This window comes from Lissotriton helveticus, chromosome 12 (assembly GCF_964261635.1).
Source record: "Lissotriton helveticus chromosome 12, aLisHel1.1, whole genome shotgun sequence".
Classification (NCBI taxonomy): Eukaryota; Metazoa; Chordata; class Amphibia; order Caudata; family Salamandridae; genus Lissotriton; species Lissotriton helveticus.
This window is the reverse complement of record NC_136073.1, coordinates 457,402,260-457,425,542: the sequence shown is the minus strand read 5'-3', so window position 1 is coordinate 457,425,542 and position 23,283 is coordinate 457,402,260. Positions and strand designations below refer to the sequence as shown.

The window sequence follows — 23,283 nt, the reverse complement described above, 5'->3', positions numbered from 1 at the left end:
ATGGGGGTAGAACCATCTATTGTAAATTTTATACGCGAACTATATTCTAGAGCAAATGCCCGAGTGAGGTATGGAACGGGAGGACAATTGACGGCGTCGTTCGCTGTACAGCAGGGAGTAAGGCAGGGCTGTGTCCTGGCACCCTTTCTTTTTACACTCTATACCAATGGTCTTGAGCAAGCCATGCTGAAAGGGTGTCAGGACCTACCACAAATCAAGAAACGCCCTATACCTGCCCTGCTTTACGCGGACGACGCAGTGATATTAGCCCGTACCCCACTAGAATTGCAGCGCTTCTTAGCTAGATATTACTCATACATGGCTGATCTAGATGTGAAAATTAATATAAAAAAACCTACGTCATGACGTTAGGCAGTAAATCACACAGGTCTAAGCCAATCTTTATTGATAACATCAAGCTGGAAAGCGCAAATACCTACCCCTATCTGGGCATAGTGATAGATAACAAGCAATCATGGAAACAAGCCATTGACACTAGGAAATTGCTGTTCACTAGGGCAACTGCGGCTTTAACCAGTGTTTCGCGCCGACTGGGGAAGCGGCCTCCAACTGAATTAATTTATATTTACAAGGCAAAGTGCATAGCCACTGCAATCTATGGGGCGGGGGTATGGGGTTATGGGAAGGTTGACTCAAATCAAAAAGTGGAAAACTCATTTATCAGATATCTTCTTGCATTGCCACAGGGCTCTGCAAATTATTCCTGCCATATGGAGCTAGGCCTGCCATTCCTGACAAATCTGGTAAGAGTCCAGCCTCTCTTGTTGTGGCATCGAATATGGACATCCACCAAAACAACATTCTGCCAAAATCTTATTCTGGATTGTCTTTCACGGGAAAGTGCGCACAAGATAGGCTGGATTGCTTACATCAAGAACTTTTTTTACGATCTGAGAATGGCAGACTATTTCCATACGCCCCTAAAAATCGCAAGGATGTCTAGAATTAGTTTTAAAATAACTTGTATGACCCACTTAGAGCAGCTGCGATTAAGTAAAGAGGTGACAAAAAAAAGTGTACAACACTCGCTAATGGTTCAAACAACCGTGTTCATTCAACCATACCTTACATTTAATCTAACCACCTATGAAAGGCTACTTCTAACACAGTTTAGGATGAACATCTTCCATCACTTCGTCACCTTTCCCCGAACCAATGATTAAGCGAGAAGCCTATCCCCCTGCCCCTGTGATGATTTATCTCTTCAAACGACCATCCACGTAGTCCTGTTTTGTAAATTCTATATAGTTCAAAGGAAACGTTGGATAATCCCGATCCTAAAGTCAATGAGTTTACGAAGATGCCGCCCAGCATTCCTTGGACTGCAATTTTTATGGGAAGAGTATACAGCGAATCAGGTAGCCAGATTTTTTAAAGCAACGCTGAGATGTAGGGCTAGTCTAGACCATAGTATGAATCTGATATGCTGATTATGTATCTGTATTTGTTTAAATGTCTTCCCCAATATTTTGTCTTTTTCTTTTTTCTTGTTATTTTTATTGAGCCCGGTAATCTGACATCATTTTTAACATATGAAGACATTGTTTTTTATCCAATGCTGCTTATGCTCATGTACATAGAATGTATTTTGTAACAATTTTACTGTATAATCATTGTTTTTATATGCACTTTTATGGTTTTTCTAATCTATGAAAACCGACTAAAGTATTTGAATTTGGAAAAAAATTGCTACCTGACTTAGGCTATGAAAATGTTTTTAATTGGAGTTAATCATCTATATTTTCTGTGAGTTTTGTCTGTGTTTACTGGATTACAGCCTGAATTTTGTGTGCACTACTCCCAACATGGGTTGATGCTCCCAGCAAGCACATTGAATAGGATTAAATACAATGTTCACAAAATAATTGATTAAAGATGGATAGGGTTACATTTGGCTGAGTTAGTACAGACTATGGGTACACCAAAACAAGGTAATAGAAGGAAGAGGAGAATCTGCAATGTTGCATGCTGACCTTGCTGCTACCTACATTGGACCAAAGTTTGGGTCATTTTGAATGGTTAATGTACATTTGGCCTTGAACAAGAGTCTTTGCAGGTCTCCTACTCTTGTTTCACTGTATTTACATAAATAACATGCTATGTAAGCTTTGTATGATGATATGCTACTGGTGAGAAACTATTTTCATGTTTTGATAGCAGGTATGGAGAGTTGTTAATACTGCCAGTACTGTCCTGTGCAACCACAAGGCTTCTATTTTACGAGCTGAAATTGTTCTTTTGATTATTTCTGCTCTGTTGTGAATGTCTCTTGCCAGATTCCTTGTTTGAGGATCTTACCAGGGTAATGAAGTGGACCAGCTCTGACTCCATTTCACCTGCCTTGGAACAAGAAGGAAGCATTTGCAATATTAGTTCTAATAACTGTTAGATTCCCAAAATTTCCTTGTAGGGTGGACTGAATACAGCATCACTGAGAAAGGTTCTGACATCTCTGAAAAAAGTTGGATATGTTGCCCTGAAGGTAGAATAGTGTCCTTGTGGAAATCTTCCAAATACCAATTCAATATGTATATTGTGATTACAACCCAGTTGGAGGTCCTTCTCAAAATCATTGGCTTCATTGATACCACAGTCAGTCTTTTGAGCTGTTACTGATGGGAGGTATTTGTTTTATATTTTGTTTCATTAAATTGATGGATATGAGCCAATTTCTGTTGGTTCTGTTTGGCCTCTCTGAGAATTTTTGACACAATAAATCACAGGGTGCTGGTTCTGGGATCATAGGAAGAGCCTACGTTCATATTTTCCCTCTTTCGGGTGCGGAACCTGCAGTTTTTCTTCTGTCTCTCAGACACACAGTAAGGTTTGGTATTTATTTCTGCGCGTTATGTTGCCTTAAGATTCATTGTGTATTAGGCCTTAGATACTTTCAGTGTCTTCTAGCTCCATTTGTGACTGGAAAGTATTAGAGTCGTTCCTCAGAGAAGTTCAATTTTTCCGTGTCTATTCCATTCACCGTATTTGATTCAACCAAAATATGATGAATAACCAGTCTCCTGTTGGCTTTTCCTTGAACGCTCTTTTCTCTTATTTTCTGATGATAGATATCTTATTTCTGCCTTTATGAAAGTGTTGCAAGTATCATAGCATTCTCTTCAGAGACCGTGTTTTTATGGAATGTTAAGGTTTCATTACTCATGATGGGATTATAGCAGTCAAATAGGGCACTATCTTTTTGTGATTTTAAATCTTGATTCTTGTAACTCAAAGTTAAATAATGATTTAGTCAAACATTAGGTCAAATTAAATAAATTGATTGTGGTTTAAGTATGCAATGCTAGTTAAGACACAATATGCAATTCTAGTTGAAAGAAGCAGTATTTTTTATATATTAAAATTATGTTCTTAGTAGTGTATCAGAAGGTAGTAATTACCAGCAAGAGTTATTTTCATGCACATGCTACCCATAGACCTATTGTCCGTAGAAACTAGCAAATGATTATTTTTAGATCCTTTTTTAGATTTGACATCTTAGTGTCAAGTCAAGAAAGCTTTATTCGGTTGCTTCATAAAACAATCCTAACAGTACAGAAGAAGTAAAACACATCAATACATGGTTTACATTTTAAAAGATGAAATATATATCGTATCAGAATAAAAATACATCAATTCATGATCTAAGATGATGAGAAATGTCTATATATGATCTAAAAAGATAAGAAATATCATCTTGATATCTTTATATAAACAAGATGCCTAGTACATTGTAAACTTAAAACATTATTAAATTCACCTATTGTGACATCTTAGTGATTCGAAGTAAGGGGTTTGTGACTTCAGCAAAAAATACATTTATACTTCATAAAATGAAAATATTTGTTATAACCCCTGGTAGTCCATCTCTATATCAGATCACCTTTTTGTGCTTGTTTATATTTATCAGTGCTGTTTCATCTTCATGCATCAAATCATTCTTAGATGTGTTGTGTTAGTGAGTGTAAGGTGATAGCTGCCGGCTTGTGATATGGAGTTGGTTTGCTGTTTGTTTCCTATGTAGTACTGTCTTTATTGTGTTGTCCTCATTATTTACTGTTGGGTCCAGTAACTCCACCTTAGGTTTGTGTATGTTGCAGGTCAGTTCAATATTTAGTGTATTCCAGTTCTAGAGCCCAATATAGCTGCAGGGACAATGGGAAGAGTTTTAATTCACTCCTAAGTGACCACATTACGCTGACATTGTCTTTCAAAGGTAGAGGTAACGAAGACTGGATTGTATGCACGCTGGGGTTTTCAGTGTTGCACTTCTCGTCTGCAGCAAATGTTAGATGTAGAAAAACTTTGTTCCCTGATCTCTAGCTAACCGCCATTAATGAAAATGTGCTTTTCATAAGATAGGTCCTCTATTTTATTTGAGCATTTTATCCACTTAAATTGAGTTTCAGAGATTGATGTCTAGTCAAAACGGAGAGTTCAGTAGTGTTGTGACCGTTGTCACTGTACACACATGAAACACTATCTTACACAGTCCAAACTTAGCGAACACTGAACAGAAGACTTATCTCGGTGTATTGATTTGTCACTACTTTAGAATCTGTGGGGTATATATCCTGACATGTTTGTTAAAGGGAGGCATATGATAGGGGGGTATATAATAAGTGAAGTGTTTCACTTAATCTGGTACGGATAGTGGAATCCACTCTACTGGGTTTGGTATGTGTGATTATCAGGCCTGGATGTTCTCAAGGCTGAAATATGACGGAGATCTTCTGCATTTTGTACTTTTTTGTACTTTTTTTTTTAGGTTGAGCCTAGTGGCAGCGCACATACACTGCTCGCTCTGCAAAGCATGCTGTAAGGCAAAATGCCCTGGAAGCCCCACCCACTCTTCACCGATATTTTTCATTGGCTTGTGCCATTGATCTTCGCAAATGCTGGCTTCTGATTCGTAAATAGGCTTCTTAGTCCCTCTTTAGTATTGCCTTGTCTTCATTTGTACCCTCCCATGGTGATTGGCTCTTTTACTTGACTTGTTACACGGTCTCCGTTTTAAGTCGATGAGCACTATTTTGTTTAACTAACTAACTTATGGGGACAATGGCGACCGCTTTTCACATCGAGCGCTATGCCGCTCCAACTATAAAAGTTACACAATGACGACACTTTATTTGTATTTTATTACTTTTGTGATGAACGCTGCGCCCTCTTTAGGGACACCAAGCTCAGTTTCATTTTTTTTAAAAACTTTAATAGTGAGCGCGGCACCCGCTTCATAGACACTGCGTTCTTTCTTTTTTTTTTCTTCTTTTTTTTTTTTACTTGATTGGTGAGCACTGCGTCCCCTTCACGGAAACCATGCTCTGCAATACAATAGGTCTCGTTTGGCAAAAGTTTAACCTATTGGTATTGTAAATGACAATGCCTTTACCTATTATAAAAGGCATTGCCATTTGCAATGCCAATAGTGCAAAATCTCGCAATTTCGAGACCTATTACATTGTAATTGCTTTTTATTTAACTGCTACTTGGTTGAATTTTGAAGTCCTGAAAGATTTAGGACTAGGTGATCCCTGAATCTTAGCAGTACCGGTTTGCACATGGGTGAATGGGAAGCTTTAAAGCCTCTTTCGGCGTGATAATATGTATATCTTCCTTGTTTGGTAGTTCAGTCATTTATTGTTGTCTGACCATCTGGGGAATGTAAGTCAAGTAAAATGCTTGTAATTGAAATTACAATAATCCAAGTAAAAATCTGTGCAAAACGAAATCCCTTATAAACAGGGTAAAACTGTATTCTGTTGTTCTTTTTTTTCAAGTCTCTATCATTTTCTCGAATAGGATATTCTTTTTGATGCAAATACACATAAGGTGAAGAAATTTGTCTTGCATACCAATTATCCTGGCCATTACAACTTCAACATGTAAGTAAAAGCAATAGAGCAAGTTTAGCTTATAAACATTGCAATGCTGCTTTGATTTCGGGGATGTTTCTCAAACAGGACTATTTTTGTTATCATGCTAATGCACAACAAAGTTTAAGCCATTATCTCACCAGGGACACATAGTGCTCTGGGACGCTTACAGTTTGTGTGCCCGCATTTTGCTTCCCCGGGCACTGTGGTATTGCAAAAGGGGCTGCAGATGCTTGCGCAGCCCCTTCTGTAATACTGATACCGCTGGCGCACATGTAGCACCTACGCTATCTTTAGAGAGTGTTTCATTATTTGCGTGAGGTCATGTTCCATGCAAGCGAGTAAATCACTTGCCTCTGCGCCAGCACCATATTATGGATGCAGACGCAGAGGCAAGCAGGCCTCTAGGAGGCACACTGACTGTGTGCCCAAAGAGTTGTCACACTGTCATTGCGCTTTCTAAAGCTAGCCGCCGGGATGGGGAAAATGGAGTCCCAAGCCCCCACTAGACATCCCCCTAGACGCAGGTGCAGTCACTCATTGCACCTGCCTGCTAGGGGATCTCTCTTCTCTCTTTTAAATGCAAACAGAATGGCATTGATCAACACGGAGCAGCTTGTAAACAGCTGCTCCATATTTCACTACATGCTCTTCCCTCTAGGCATGCGCAGGTTTGCGGTTGCCCTGAGGGCAGTACATTAATTGTAATAGGAAGAACTGTTCCTGTTTTTGTCTGGCGCACCTGGTTAATGGTGTGCCCTCGCACAAACAAGGACAGGGCACCCTATCTGTAATATGTGCCCAAGGGTGACCATGTTTTCTTTGGGAAAAGGGTTTCTTTTTCAATCTCAAAAACCGTTACAGCATTTTATTATCTGCTTGGAAAAATTGTTTGCCTCCAATTGGAATAGTTTACTAAACTTCCCTGAACCAGACCCATGTTTAGGTCTCGCCTGCGACAGCGCATCTTCTGCATGCACTCTCACTTGTGGGGGGGATTGTTTACAGTGATGGGCTTGGAGCCCACCCACTGCTTACCATTTATTGGCATCATTGTCACTCTTCTTTGCCTTCTCGTAATTGTCCAACACATGCTGGGCGACACTTCCTTTTCTTTCTGTGGAGCATGGGCCAAGCACAGATTGATTCAGCCTAAGTAGTGTACTTCCGCTGATCACGCTGTGATTGAGGTATGAGTTTCAGGACATCCCCTCTGTATCCAGTTGTCATGCTGCTTTTTTCATTTGTTCTGTTTTCAAACACATATTTTAACATTGTTTACTCCTGCATCTTTTGTCTTAGTCATACCACTAAAATAAAATAAAATTATACGTGGAGTGGATTAAGCCATTCTAATGTATAAATGCCACACTAGCAACACATTTAGACCTTCTTGATGCTTGCCACTACACGCCTATTTTTGTTGCCATTCATCCCCTTTACTGCTCATACCTTGCGTTGATTTTTAGTTTGGTTCCTTATTTAAGTTACACCCACAAGTGTACTACTCTACACCACTCAACACTACTCCAGTCTTCACCTCTCAACTCAATACCACTCCCCACCACACCACTAAACGCCACTCCATGCCTCTCTACTCTCCTCTACGCCTCTCCTTTGTGTTTCTTTTACTATAGTTTCATCCTTCAAAGAACTACCAAGTCCTCTGTATGTATAAATAAATCAGCAGAAAGATTTCTTTTATCAAATGCAAGGAGTATGCAGTTTCCCTAATTTTTAAACCCGCCCGAAAGTTTTCAACTTACACTCAACTCAGAAAAGAATTGAAGCGAATTCCCAACTAAGAAAAGATCAACTGTTAACCCACCAAAGTTGTCTATTCAGTTTTATGCGAATATAACGAAATTCTTGCTTCAAGAATAGATATTCTCTGGTCACACCTTAAGGGACTAATCTCAATGTATTCTGTTGATGTCAGTTGTTCGAAACCACAGGTTTTGCTATCACCCTTAATCTCCCCATAAGAAAAAACATACTGCCATGGCGTAGTTTCAGTATTCATCTTTAGCATGTCCCTAGTGGTTCAGAGCACAAAGATCAAATTATGGAAAGATATTTGCGGTCTCCTACAAGGTAAAACCACACCCTTAAAACTGATCACTGTTGCGATCCCTCGTCCCCTAAAATAACAGTAAAGCCACTGTATGACCGTATGATATTAAACATATGTCTGGTTGCTGTTGGTATGCTATCTGAATGCTGTAAGTGTGCACAAGAGCTCCTGTGTGTATTTTTGCTAAAGATCAAGAATGGAAAATTTCCCACAATTTCAGCAGCTGCCATTTGTTTGGGATGTATGTGTTTCAGGCTGTCTCTTAAGGTGTGAATATGCTCTTTAGCATGGTTTATGGATGTCAGTGCTTACACTCATTGATCACCTAACCATGTATTTTTAATCATTTTTCTTCTTTTCAGTTATCATCGCTGTGAGTTCAAGATTCCGCTCACTATCAAACGAGGTGAGTGGATGTGTTTGCTTACTCTCTTCCAAGCTATGGTTGAGTTGTCCGTTTAGGAGATCAGATTTTCCATCATTGTCAACTTGTTCATGTTCATACTGGGCAGAATCGTAGCCAGTTGTGTGCTTCAGTACATTTTTAATGGGAGAGGGGAATCTTTGATATAACTCACTGGGGTACTGGGGCTTCTACAGCTGTCCTGCTTTTGGCTGAGGGTCTGTTTCCCTTCCTGTGAGGTTGAAATGATAAATCTAGAGTCCCGGAAAAATCTAAAGTACTGGGAAGTATTAGAGTTCTCTTGTGTAGACCCAAGAGATACTCCATCTACTTCCTGTGAGGACTATCCAGCAATTCTTGGGAATGAGTAGACCCTAAAACTGCTGTATACTTGTAGGTGCACTTTGCCACTGGATTCAAGCTAGCCTGACTGATGAAGGGTGCTGCCCAGAAACCGGTCCCAGGATGCTTGTTTCCGGTTCAGGGAAGACCTGGCTTGGCAGTTCGGGCTGGATTGTTCCCATGAGGTACAGTGTCAAGACGGATTTGCATATAGCTGGGTCTGAACTGAGTTGGCGAAGTGAGCTAAATAATGATGATGGATTAATTCCAGATCTGTGACTGGGGGTGAGTATCCCGTCCATCATCTCCTTGTGTTTACAGATTTATTACCCCAACTTGGGTTACACAAAGAGTGGACAGGTCAGTATATGTGGGATGGAGGAGATAGCTGTAATTGCTAAAGCATATATTTTGCAGTGAAGTCTATTTATGAGGCCTCCCTGTTTGAACAGACCTGTTTAAACTATAGGTGCATCTACCTATTTCTTTTTTTAAGATGAAATCTGTGGCATCCAATTTTTTTCTGTTATTTCTGAAATTCTGAAAGCAGCATCTTTAAATACAATGTCCACTCTATTTTCATAGATTGCAAGTGTTAAGTCACCACACCATACTTTTTGGAAGATCATTTTTAGGTCTCGTGGCGTTAACCGCGCGAAAGCGCGGTCTCGCCAGAGACCTATTGTTACCGACGCAGCTTTCCAGGAGACAGGACCTGGCCACGCGCATGGCGATCGGAGCGGGCCACGCGCGCGCGAACGCGCTCGCTGTGGCTGTCTCCTGGGAAGCTCCAACACACACGCATGCGCACACACAGAGACGCACACACGAGCGCCCATGCACGCACACATACATACAGAGACACACCCCCCGTCGCACACATGCACACGCGCACTCTCACACACACACACACACGTGCACACACACGAGTGCACCAAGCCCCCCCCGCCGTCACACACATACGCACACGCGCGCACACACACACGAGTGCACCAAGACCCCCTCCTACAACTAAGGCCCACTTACCGCCACTCCGGACTTCAGCCGCCACCGCGGGGCTCTCCTTCGGGCATGGGAGCCCCGCGTCTCCACTGCTCCTCTGGCCAGGCACTCCTTGGGCGCGGGCTTCACAAGACTGAAGTCCCGCCCCACGACAGGTTTCGGTTTCGCTCATTGTCCAGTGCGCGCGGAGGGGGAAGCAAGCGTCATCTGATCAGCACCCAGAGTCAGTCTCACTTCACTCTCCTTCATGCATGCCCTAAATCATTCCTGTTCAGACAAGTCGAGAAAACTCTGCCTATATTCTGTCAGAAAGAAGTCTAGTTTCATTCTCTATCGGTATCTTCACACGTTAGGAACAGGTATGGTTTGGGTGTAAACCAGTTATGGTACGATTAGTGTTTGTGTGCAATGTAGACTTAAAACGTGAGTGTCTGATGTGATGACATGTATTGTATAACTTGTTATACAAACGTCACATTCCTTCTCTCCCCCATCATTGTCTAGTCCCGTGTCACCGGAATCCCTTACTCGCCTTCCCTCTGCTTTGTTTAATTCCAGTGTTATCTGATCTCCTATTCTTGTGATGGCAGTAGGGGCGGAAGGCCTGGTTACCTACCAGGAAGAGCTGAACCGAGCCTTAATCTCTCTTGCAGCTCGCTTTGTAAGAACCTCAAGTGTTGGGGTGTGGGTTTAAAGGGGCCATGAAGCCGAAACAAAGGTTCTGCTTATGGACACCGTGAGCACACTGTGTCCTGCTTAACAGTCAGTGAATGGGGAGAGGATGTTTCTAGAGCTGCCGACTATGAAAGTTGGAAACTCGATTCGAGTCTCGGCACCCAGTCCACACATCTTGTGATTCTGGGCAAATCACTTAATCTTCCAGTGCCTAAAAAAATATGAATATATCCTTATGTAAAGTAATTTGTGCTCATGTTAAGTGCTGCAATACCTTCAGGTCCAGTTTGTGCTATTGTAATTGAATTTTTGCAGCGTGAATCTTTCTGGATTCACTATGCTGTGCATATTCCGCAATCTGGTGGTTGGGTCCGGAATCGTAGTCTTTCCTCTCTTGGTTTTTTTTTTTTTTTGTAGCCCAGGTGGGCGTCGACGTCCCACCATTTGGTGTCCTTTCGGTGACGTCGGCGTGCTTCCGGCGGAAGCTACCACCCGTGGGCGCCATCTTCAGATTCTTTTTTCCGCCGTTGGGTCTGGATCGTCGCGTGAAGCTCCAGAAGTTTGGAGGAAGAAAGAAGGAAAATACAGCGAAAACTCACAGGTGAAGACCTGAGAACATCGACAGAAGAAGACCTTTAGCGAGGAGGCGACGAAGAAAGGAGAGAACTTCGAAATCTTCACCGCCCTTGAAGGAATGCGCACACAGGGGACCCCCTGAGCGCAGGGATGTACAAGACGCCGTTTAAATTCTGCAAGAACTGCCACCACAAGTTCGCACAGAAGGACCAGCACCCAGTCTGCAACCTCTGCCTGCCAATCGACCACGAATGCGGAGACTGCAACGCCTGTTCCGTCTTCAAGCCGAAGACACTCCGAATTCGAGAGAGACAGCGGACTGCTCACCACACGATGCAGGGCAAAGGCCAAGCCCCGACGCTTTATGATCTTGGCCTCTCCACCGACGATGAGGACAACATCGCCGAAGGACCAGATGACTCCACGGTCGTTGAGACCGATAAGAATACGCCTGAGAAGGTAGGAGAGTCTACGACCCCGAAAAATCCCACAGGGCCTCGAAAACCTGAGGCAGACTCTCGAAAGTCTGAGCACAGAGCCTCGAAAGGAGCACCGGCGCCGAGCAAATCGACGACCGAAGCTGCATCCGCCGAAAAAGAGCCCAGCGGATCCTCTGAGAAGGACTCCCGGAGGCAGAAGGCCAGCGAAAAGCAAAGGTCATCGAAGCAAGCCCCCGAAAAAGAGACTTCGACTTCGAAAGAAAGAGAGCCGAAGAAAGCTTCGACGACGACGCCGAAAAGGGCGGCCGAAATGCTCGACGACGAACAGGCCGCAGAAATGCAGAGGAAAAAGAGAAGGCTCGAGGCCGAAATGGAGAATATCCTTCAGAGAAAGAAGGAATTCGACGAAAAAATGAAAAGTTACAAGATTCCCCCGAAGCCGGCACCGACCGTCGCTGAGGTACAGGCGGTCGAAGAGTTCGACATCGAAGAACCGCCGAAAACTCCGGAACCTTCGGAGCACAAAGAGGAGGAGGACCTCTACTACACAGAGGGGGATTATGGCGAACAGCAGTCGAGCTACGGCTCAGGTTCCTCGACGGCCCAAGACCAGGAATGGCAGGACATCGAGACCGAAAACCCAGAGGAGGCGGTAGAGACATACCCCTCGAGGCCTTCGCCACCGGATGACATTGGGGCATACAATGAGGTGGTAAGAAAGGCGGCAACAGCTTATGGAATTAAGCTGGAAGAGGAGAAGCGAGAAGCAGACTTCCTGCTCGAGACACTGCTCCCCATACAGACAAGGAGCCAGTTCCTGCCCATGCTCAAGAGCATCACGGCCCAGGGAAAGGAGGCCTTCAGGGACCCGGCTACATGCAGATCTGTAACGCCGAGGACCGAGAAGAAGTACAAATTCTCCTCCGAAGACCCAGCTTACATCAAGGGTTCCGTCACAGCAGATTCTATCATCGCTGCAACGGCCAGGAAAAGGGCAAACGTCCCAACAACGTCCGGACCCCCCCCCTGACAAGGAAAGCAGGAGGATGGACCTAACGGGCAGAAAAATTGAGAGGAACGCTGCGACGCACTGGCGGATGGCGAATTCCAACGCCCTCCTGAATAGGCATCAATACCAGCACTGGGAGGAGATGGGACAGTTACTCAAGCACCTCCCGGAACAATACCGTGACAGAGGAGCACACCTGGTAGAGGGAGGAAAGAACATCGCCAACTCATGCCTGAAGACAGCCTTGGACGGGGCAGAAACATCCAGCAGACTGATGGCTATAGGCATCACTGAAAGAAGGCAAGCATGGCTCAGGATCTCAGGATTCAAGGCTGAAGTCCAGAACAACATCCTGAACACGCCCTTCAGCGGTGAAACTTTGTTCGGAGCCCCAGTTGATGATAAGCTCACCCAACTGAAGAAGGACAACGACACGGCAACGTCCATGGGAGCCCTGCAGTTCAGAGGGATGAGAAGGGGCACTCCGTCGCGGAGGCCGAACGGCAGAGGTGGAAACCAGCGAGGAGATTCTCACCAGAGTTTCCACCAGGGACAACAGAGTGACAGCCAAGGCCACCAGGGGCAGCAGAGGCAAAACTGGAACTACCAAGGCAGGGGCCAGTCCTTTCGATCGAGAGGAAATGGACGGGGCCAGAGAAGAAGAGGCGGCGAACAGCCCCCCTCAAAGTGACTTCACACGAGAGAAGGTGCTCTACCACCCACACCCTCCGGGGGAGGAGCACGGGAAAACAAAGAGGAGAGGGCTACACGGACAAGACTCAAAGGAACATGTAACTCCGGTAGGAGGAAGATTGAGATTTTTTCTCCAGGAATGGAGAAAAATAACAACAGACAAGTGGATACTCAATATTATGCAGTTCGGGTACTGCATAGAGTTGGAAAAAAGGCCACCAAACAGAAGACCAAGGAAAAGACAGCACTCAGGAAGAGAGCTGCAACTACTGCAAGAGGAAGCCCAAGAACTCCTCCTCAAAGCGGCCATAGAACGGGTCCCCTTCAAAGAATGGAACATGGGAGTGTACTCAAACTACTTCCTAGTGCCAAAGGTGGACGAAAGCCTAAGACCCATCCTGGATCTACGGTTCCTGAACAAATACGTCAAAACTCAAAAATTCAAAATGACGTCCCTACAAGAGGTCATTCCTCAGATAAAAGCAGGGGACTTCTTGTCTACCATAGACCTCAAGGATGCATACCTGCACATCTCCATGAACAAGCAGCACAAGCACATGCTAAGGTTCACTGTAAACAAGGATCACTACCAATTCACGACCCTAGCTTTCGGCCTAAAGTCCGCACCAAGGGTGTTCACCAAATGCCTTGCGGCAGTGGCCGCACACCTAAGGAGAAAGGGGATACACGTGTACCCCTACCTCGACGACTGGCTGGTGAAAGCAAACTGCTACAGGACATGCAAAGAACATGCAGAACAGGTGACAGGAACGCTGGCAAACCTGGGTTTCTCCATACACTGGGGCAAAAGCTCGATGGAACCAGAGCAGGTGAAGATCTTCCTGGGAGCCCAGATCGACACCATACAATGCAGAGTCTTACCGAGCGAGAAGAGAACGCTCAGCCTACTGAGGGAGAAACGTCACTACCAGAAGGGGCGATCTCTGACAGTGAGGACTGTGAGCAAGATCTTGGGGATGATGGCATCATGCATCCACCTGGTCCCCAATGTACGCCTACAGATGAGACCACTCCAAGAGTGGCTGCAACAACAATGGTCACAAGCCACAGGAAGTTGGGAGGATCTAGTGGTTGTAACGCACAGGGTGCAGGAAGAGATAAGGTGGTGGACCAAGGAGAGAATAACAGAAGGGAAGCCTCTAACACCACCGGACCCAACAGTGACCATCACCACAGACGCATCCCAGAAGGGGTGGGGCGCACACATGAACAGGCTCAGAGTGAGGGGTCTGTGGAGCCCTACAGATGCAGTCAGACACATCAACTACCTGGAACTGAAAACGGTGTTGCTAGCCCTCAAGGCCTTTCAGAAACACCTACACAACCGGAGGGTGTTAATACAAACAGACAACACCACAACAATGTTTTACATAAACAAACAGGGGGGAACTCAATCGTTCCCGCTGTCAAACTTGGCACAAGAGATCTGGAAATGGGCCATACCACTAAAAATAGACCTGCTAGCCATACACCTGCCAGGGAAGGACAATGTGGAAGCGGATTGGCTCAGCAGACAGACTTCAGCATCCCACGAGTGGGAACTCAACAGTCAAGAAACAGAGAGTCTATTCAGGAAGTGGGGCACCCCAACATTAGACCTATTTGCAACACACCGGAATGCAAAATGCCAATACTTTGCATCCAGGCAACCAGAGGCACGGTCACAGGGGAATGCCCTATGGATAAGCTGGTCAAAAACATTTGCCTACGCTTTTCCCCCGATACCACTGATCCCCAGGGTGCTCAACAAATGCATGACGAGCAACATGACGCTCATCCTGGTGGCACCACAGTGGGCCAGACAGACGTGGTATTCGCAGATAATGGAGATGGCGCAGGGGCCTCCCCACAAGTTCTCAAAAAGAAGAGACCTACTCTCCATGGAAAGCGGAGGAATCCTTCACCCAGAGCCAGAGAGCCTCAACCTCTCAGCCTGGCTCCTGAAGACTTAGAATTTGCACACCTGAAACTACCAGAGAGCACCCTGCGGGTGCTGCGAGAGGCAAGAAGACCAAGCACACGCAAGTGCTATGGGGCAAAGTGGAAAAGATTCACTCAATGGTGTTGCAAAAAACAACTCCAAAGGAGAATGACCAAGGAGTCCACGGTGCTAAGGTACCTCACACACCTAATCAAGGCAAAGCTAAGCTCATCCTCTCTGAGAGTGCACCTAGCAGCAATTGTGGCATACACAAGAGGAGAAACAGGGAGAAGCTTCTTCACATCTCAGGTCGTGAAAAGATTCCTGGAAGGAGCTAAAAGAATAGCGCCGCCAAAGAGAATGCCGCCACCGGCCTGGAACTTAAACGTGGTACTGACGGAGCTCATGAAAGCACCCTTCGAACCCATCCACAAAGCATCACTGCAAATGTTAACAATGAAGACGGCCTTCCTGGTGGCGATCACCTCACTACGAAGGGTGAGCGAACTGCAGGCACTCACACTGCAGGAACCCTACATACAGATACACAGTGACAGGGTCGTGATGAGAACGGACCCACACTTCATGCCAAAGGTGGTGTCCAGGTTCCACACGAATCAGAGTATTCAGATCCCCAGCTTCTTCCAAAACCCCACTACAAGTACTGAAAGGTCGCTCCACACCCTAGACGCAAGAAGGGCTGTGATGCACTACATGGAAAGAACGAAGGACCACAGGAAAACGAAACAATTCTTTGTGTCCTTCGCCAACAGTTACATGGGCAAACCAGTTACGAAAAACACCATAGCCCGATGGATCGCACAAACAATTCAGTTCTGCCACAAGCAAGCTGGCCAGGAGCTAACTGGAGGGGCACGAGCCCACTCCACCAGGAAGAAAGGAGCAACAATTGCCTTCCTAGCCAATACACCGATTCAGGATATATGCCTGGCGGCAACATGGGCTTCAGTACACACTTTCACGAAGCACTACTGTGTGGATGTACAGATGAACAAGGAAGCACAAGTAGGACAAAAAGTGCTTCAACATATTTTTAGCAACCAACGCTCATCTTCCACCCAACCGCCACAAAAGTAACGAAAACCGCTACAAAATCTATGCACAGCATAGTGAATCCAGAAAGATTCACGCTGCAAAACGAATAGTTTCTTACCTGTCGGTGTAGTTTTGCAGCTTGAAGATCTTTCTGGATTCACTAGCGAACCCACCCGCCTCCGCCAGAAAGATGAGGCTGGAAAAGAGGGTGGAAAAACATGGAAAAGAAAGCAAGTTGGAACAATTACAAAATACGTGGAAACACTAACGTTGAAAGAACGATTAACATACATAGCCATGGATTCACTACAAAGACAAACAAGGAAAAGAGACAGAAAAAAAGAATCCGAAGATGGCGCCCACGGGTGGTAGCTTCCGCCGGAAGCACGCCGACGTCACCGAAAGGACACCAAATGGTGGGACGTTGACGCTCACCTGGGCTACAAAAAAAAAAAAAAAAAAACAAGAGAAGAAAGACTACGATTCCGGACCCAACCACCAGATTGCGGAATATGCACAGCATAGTGAATCCAGAAAGATCTTCAAGCTGCAAAACTACACCGACAGGTAAGAAACTATTCGTTATATAGCGCTTACTACCAGTGATGAGGCGTCAAAGTGCTTTTCAGCGAGCCATACGCTACATTGGAAGCCAAATAGGATTAGTGAAGAATTAGTATCGGGAAATATGAAAAAGGATAGTGCTGTATAAAACTGCAAAAAAGTATAAATGCACAGAAGCAGAGGGGCTCAACCTTTACCGGTGTTCTGGCCCCAGAGAAATAAATCGCATGCATTGTTTCCTCAATATGCCTACCCAGCGCATTGCTGATATTTTAGCAGAAAAAAATGAAGCCACTTTTGTTAATAAGCTGCACGAGTGCCAGTAGGACAGTTCTCTCATTTGTTAAACATTTATGAGTAAGGACTGCTTAGCAAAGCATTTGAATTTGGCGAGCAGATGTGCTGTATTTAAAAAAAAAAAAAAAAGTTTTAATGACCAGCAGATGCCAAAAAAATTAGCAGTGGCAAAGCCAATAAATCATGCCCGCAAGAGCTATTGGCAATACTTTGCAGTGTGCTAAAACGAATCCTGGATTATAGGAAGCACTATAAAGCAGCCAGGGCTAATGCACTTAAAAAAATAACATGCATTGGAGCGTGATCCATGCTAGTCTCTTTTTATTTTTAATATTGGCCATGCTGCACCGCAGCCACATCTTTACAGCATGGCTACAAATAATTTCCAAACTCGGCAATGCCCATACTGTAGTGTACAGCATGAGCAAAAAGTCTCTGGCAGAGCTTATAGTCTCAAAGGCGAAACCTATTGGCTTGGGGACATCACCATTCATCACTCTGGGAAACCACCATTCATCACTCGGGGACACCACCATTCATCACTCTGGGACACCACCACTCATCACTCGGGGACACCACCACTCATCACTCGGGGACACCACCACTCATCACTCGGGGACACCACCACTCATCACTCGGGGACACCACCACTCATCACTCGGGGGCACCACCACTCGTCACTCGGGGGCACCACCACTCGTCACTCGGGGGCACCACCACTCATCACTCGGGGGCACCACCACTCAGGGGCACCACCACTCATCACTCGGGGGCACCACCACATATCACTCGGGGGCACCACCACATATCACTCGGGGGCACCACCACATCACTCGGGGGCACCACCACATCACTCGGGAGCACCACCACATCACTCTGGGGCACCACCACATCACTCTGGGGCACCACCACATCACTCTGGGGCACCACCACATCACTCTGGGACACCACCACATCACTCAGGGACACCACCACATCACTCGGGGACACCACCACATCACTTGGGGGCACCACTCAGGGACACCACCGCATCACTCGGGGGCACCACCGCATCACTCGGGGGCACCACCCCATCACTCGGGGGCACCACCGCATCACTCGGGGGCACCACCGCATCACTCGGGGACACCCCCGCATCACTCGGGGACACCCCCGCATCACTCGGGGACACCCCCGCATCACTCGGGGACACCCCCGCATCACTCGGGGACACCACCGCATCACTCGGGGACACCACCGCATCACTCGGGGCCACCACCACATCACTCAGGGGCACCACTCGGGGACACCACCGCATCACTCGGGGGCACCACCGCATCACTCGGGGACACCTCCACATCACTCGGGGACACCACCACATCACTCTGGGACACCACGAATAAAACAATTACAGTTAATTGCGTTTGTGCCTGGGTGTTAATGGATTTTATTGTATATGGCCTGGCAGCCCCATTCCTAGAAGGAGATGGTAAATGGTCTTTTCTTTTTGCACGTTATTTATGGTCTGGTGGACGTGGTACAGGTAGGCTTTTTTTAAATTTATTTATTAGTTTTCACTTTTATAGGGCGCAAACTTTACCCGCAGGTATCAGAGTGCTTTAAATCAGCATGCTTATAACAAGCAAGACTAGCACTCTATATGACTGCCAACTTTGCTTAGCAGAAGCAACAGCTAACCATTCACAAACAATGTTTATATACCAATTGCAAATGAAAGAAAAAAAATTAATGCAAAGCATTGTCATTTACAATGCCAGTAACTTTAATGCTGCGAGACCTATTGCATTGCAAATGCTTGTTACTTTTAATTTTGTTCGTTAACAAAGAATATTTATATTCTTAGCATGTGTGACTGTAGATAAACATGCTTAGCATGTCCTGTTGGGCTTGGATGTTTGATAGTTTTTGTTTGAAGAATTATTTTGAGGCACAAGATGTGAAGTGACTCCTCTTATAGTGCAAACAACTGGAAAATGTTACTTGCCTTGTAAGCAACTTTTCATTGGGTGCAGTGCTATACAGTCACATGCGTCCACCCTCTTCCCCTGAAGCCTGTACTTTGTTTTCTTGTTTTTACTGCACATTGCTCTTCAGGCACCTTGTACTTCATGCATCTTACTTGCATTTATACTCCATATATACTCACACCTGATGTGCAAAAAAGAATCGAGCATGAAGATCGGGGCCCAGGTGCAATGTACAGTAAAAAGAGGTGCTCACCAGCTTGTGACTCGAAAAACGTTTTCAAACAAAAACAACTTTCAAATATCCAAGCTCAACAGTAGATGGCAGAAGCATTGGAATCTACAGCACTACACACTGCAAACAGATGCTTACACGATGAGCAGCATTTACCTTGTGTGATGTAATGATTATAGGGAAATGCTTGGATTTTCTTTTATGCAATGAGCTGTCAAGCTTTTTTTTAAAACGATTATGAAACCTTTGTAAATCGCAAGTTGCACTATTATATTTGATATGTAATGTTCTCCAGTATTGGGGTGTCTTTCATAGATTCACATGCCTGAATCATTCCCCGTCGTCGGAGTGGGAGTCCCACGGTACATAAAAAAGCAATAATATGCAATAATATTCTTAGAAAAAACTGGTAATAACCAACCAAGTAAGTAAAGTAGCCCAAGCTACCATAGAAAAAACTTCCACACTCATGACTATCCTAGTCATTTTGTATAGCCCAAACTGCAGCCAATCAGGCGACAGCACCCACCAGAAAGTCCTCCTCAGAGGCTCAGGCTCTCAGATTTTCTACCGCACGTCATGTGAAGGGAGTCTCCCTGAGCTCAGTACTTCTCTATTTACTTCAAGTTTCTGGATTTGAAGATGTCTTCATCTAAGAAGTCTTTATTCAGGCCTTGTGACTCTTGTGGTAAGCTCAGACTTTTCAAAGAAGATCCCCACAAGAGGTGCATTTACTGCCTGTACCCTAACCATCAGGGAAAGGACTGCAAGATTTGTCGGACCTTCTCTCAGAAAACCCTCAAGGACAGAGAGGGCCACTTGCTTTTGTGGCTACAAAAGCTCAAGGATCAAGAAAATCCTGTTTCTGAAGTGGGCCGTATTGCCTCTGGGTCTACTGCAGCTTCCAGGAAGAGAGCTGCTGATGAGGTGTTACCTTCTCCTGGGGCCAAGATTGTAAGGAAGCAACAATCTTCTAAGGGGTCTGAGGGGCCTTCCACTTCTAAGGCTATTCCCCCTACCAAGACAAAACTGATGTCATCCCCGAGAAGAACAACCAAACTTTTACCTCAAAAATCAACTTCTGAGAATGCTTTACCTCAGAAAAAGACCGTCGTCGTCGACTCCTTCGTCGACGAAGACTCCCGTCGACGCAACATCTACGTCTACGGTAACTTTTACTTCTCCAAAGCCTGAGATGTTGATGTCGACGGCGTCTTCACCGTCGACGATGGTTTATGTCGCTGTCAGACCTATCTCGTCGACGAAAGAATCGCCAACGGCCATCGTCAGCGCCCCGTCGACGGCCAGGCTGAAGAAGATTCCCTCGACGACAGCTTCGTCGACCGCACCGTCGACGGTTGCTCCGTCGCCGTCGACGAACATCCCGCCGTCGGCGAGTTCGTCAACGAAGGCACCGTCATCGACGAATGCACCGTCGTCTACGAAGACAACTCAGTTGTCAATGACGTCCTCTTCAGTTTCTGGATCTAAACCCCCGTCGACGAGCCCGTCGATAGGGCCTCCGTCGACGCCGCAACTGTCTACATGTATCACCATGCAGGTTTGGTCACCGTCTACGGCTTTTATGTCAACACCAAAGTCATCCTTGCTTCAGAGACGCGATTCTGACCTAGAACCTTTATCTCCTCTACGACTGTCACCTCAATCCGTACCTCTACAGGTCCCTGACAAGTTACTGGTCTCTGAAGATAGTGTTGAGGATTCTGACATGGATGAAAGGTTTGGGACGGCTACAAGTCCTTCAGAATACCAGGAGGACAAGCAAGACTACCAACATTCACCTGAGCATGTAGCATCTCCTGTTACTAATGTTCCATCAGCTCAGATGCCAGTAACATTGCTAACAAATCTACAACATATGATGAATGACTATTATAGACGTTTTCCAACGTCTGAGTCAGCTGACTCTGTGCCTCCTACACCTGTGGTGCAAACGCCTATTTCTGATTTCAGACCCCCAGAGTCTCCTCTACCTGTAGCATCCCATCTGCAGGAACAACCACATTCTTCTGACGAAGAAGAAAGAGAAGAAGGGGAAGTCGATGACGGATCTATGATGTCGGAGTGGGACGATTATCAAGTTCAAACACCTTCGCCTTCACCTCCGACAACCGCTGATTCACCTCCTGTGGATGTAGGAGGGTTCCATCTTCTAATGGAAAGAGCTACAAACCCTTTCCATATTGACATGGACATTACACAGCAGGAATGCTTCCTCTGATTTCAAAGACCAGCCTAGGAAGCAGGTTAAATCTATTCCTATTATTGATTTCATCTGGAAGGAGGGAATTACGTTTATGTCTACTCCTGCATCTATCCCTCCAGTACTGCCGAGGATAGATACAAAATATATATGGCTCCTCAAAAGTCCCCATCTTGCCTTATAGGACATCCGAAATTGGATTCGGTGATCATTCAGGCTGCACAGAAGCGATCTAGAAATCCTTCCTCTCCAATCGCAGCCCCACCGGTTAGAGACGGCAGGCGTCTAGACGCTATTGGGAAGCGTGTGTCTACGATGACAGCAACTACAGTCCGGGCTGCCAACTCATTAGCCATTCTGGGCAGATATATCCGGCAGATGTGGTCTGACATCTCGCCATATGTCAACAGGCTTGCAGAGCCCTCCAGATCAGAAGATCCAAAAATATTGCAGGAAGGTGAAAAGATCTTGGCTGAGATAATTGATTCTGCAGTTGATGTGGCTTCAACTGGATTCAGGCAGTTAGCAAGAGCTGCTGTGTTGCGTAGACAAAGCGGTACAAAAAGGGGGTGGTGATGGACGGAGCATCTAAACCAATCAAACACTCGCACCCAGTCAACATATCTGGGTTTAATTCATCACCGTTCTTTAGCCCACTCTGCCACCCCAGTTCAGACATGGCCATATGCAAATCAGTCAGACTCTGTGCCTCATGGGAACAGTCCAGCCCGAACTGCCAAGCCATGCCTTCCCTGGACCGGAAACAAGCTTCCTAGGACCGGTTTCTGGCATTACAGCCGTCATCAGCCAGACTTGCTTGAATCCAGTGGCAAAGTGAGCAAGGGACTCTCGTCTGAGCATACCCTGCCAACATGTGGCGAACAAAGCGGTACAAAAGGGGGTGGTGATGGACGGAGCATCTGAACCAATCAAACACTCGCACCCAGTCAAGAGATCTGGGTTTAATCCATCACCGTTCTTTAGCCCACTCTGCCACCCCAGTTCAGACATGGCCATATGCAAATCAGTCTGACCCTCTGCCTCATGGGAACAGTCCAGCCCGAACTGCCAAGCCATGCCTTCCTGGACCGGAAACAAGCTTCCTAGGACCGGTTTCTGGCATTACAGCCGTCTTCAGCCAGGCTTGCTTGAATCCAGTGGCAAAGTGAGCAAGGGACTCACGTCTGAGCATACCCTGCCAACTTTTGGCGAACAAAGCGGTACAAAAAGGGGGTGGTGATGGACGGAGCATCTGAACCAATCAAACACTCGCACCCAGTCAAGAGATCTGGGTTTAATCCATCACCGTTCTTTAGCCCACTCTGCCACCCCAGTTCAGACATGGCCGTATGCAAATCAGTCTGACCCTCTGCCTCATGGGAACCGTCCAGCCCTTGCGTAGGCAAGGCTGGCTAAGAGCGACTTCGTTCTGTCAAGAAGTTCAAGCTAAGGTATTAGATATGCCTTTCGACTGGGAGTTTTTGTTTGGTCAACAAGTAGAGGAAGCTTTGCAGACGATCAAAAAGGACACAGAAACAGCCAGATCCCTTGGCATCTTACAATTTCGGAAGCCGCCCTTTCGAGGTGCGTAATGAGCAGTCCTCCTACGGACAAGGGAATCAACGTTACCAGTCCTACGGCCAGCGCAACACTAATTATTCCCAAAACAAAAGAAAGCCTGCCTACCGCGGAAAGGATAAGAGACAATGAGTACCATCGCCTGCCACCGCTACTGCCGCAGTTTCCCATAAAAACTGGTGGAAAAATCTCAAAATTCTACTCGAAATGGTCCTCAATAACAACAGACAGGTGGGTCTTGGACATTGTGGCCAAGGGCCATGCCCTCGAATTCGAAATGTTTCCTCCAAACGTCCCCCCAAAGGGCCCACCTCCAGC

General features: G+C 45.9%; 1 protein-coding gene across 1 annotated transcript in view; it reads left to right on the top strand.

Annotated features, from left to right (window-relative positions):
• PHAF1 (phagophore assembly factor 1) overlaps positions 1-23,283 on the top strand; it is a 299,820-nt gene that overhangs the window by 239,401 nt on the left and 37,136 nt on the right. Inside the window, exons 11-12 of the mRNA XM_078670669.1 lie at positions 5,818-5,900; positions 8,328-8,371. Of these exons, the coding sequence (XP_078526795.1) occupies positions 5,818-5,900; positions 8,328-8,371 (127 nt within the window). The remainder of the gene's footprint in view (positions 1-5,817; positions 5,901-8,327; positions 8,372-23,283) is intronic.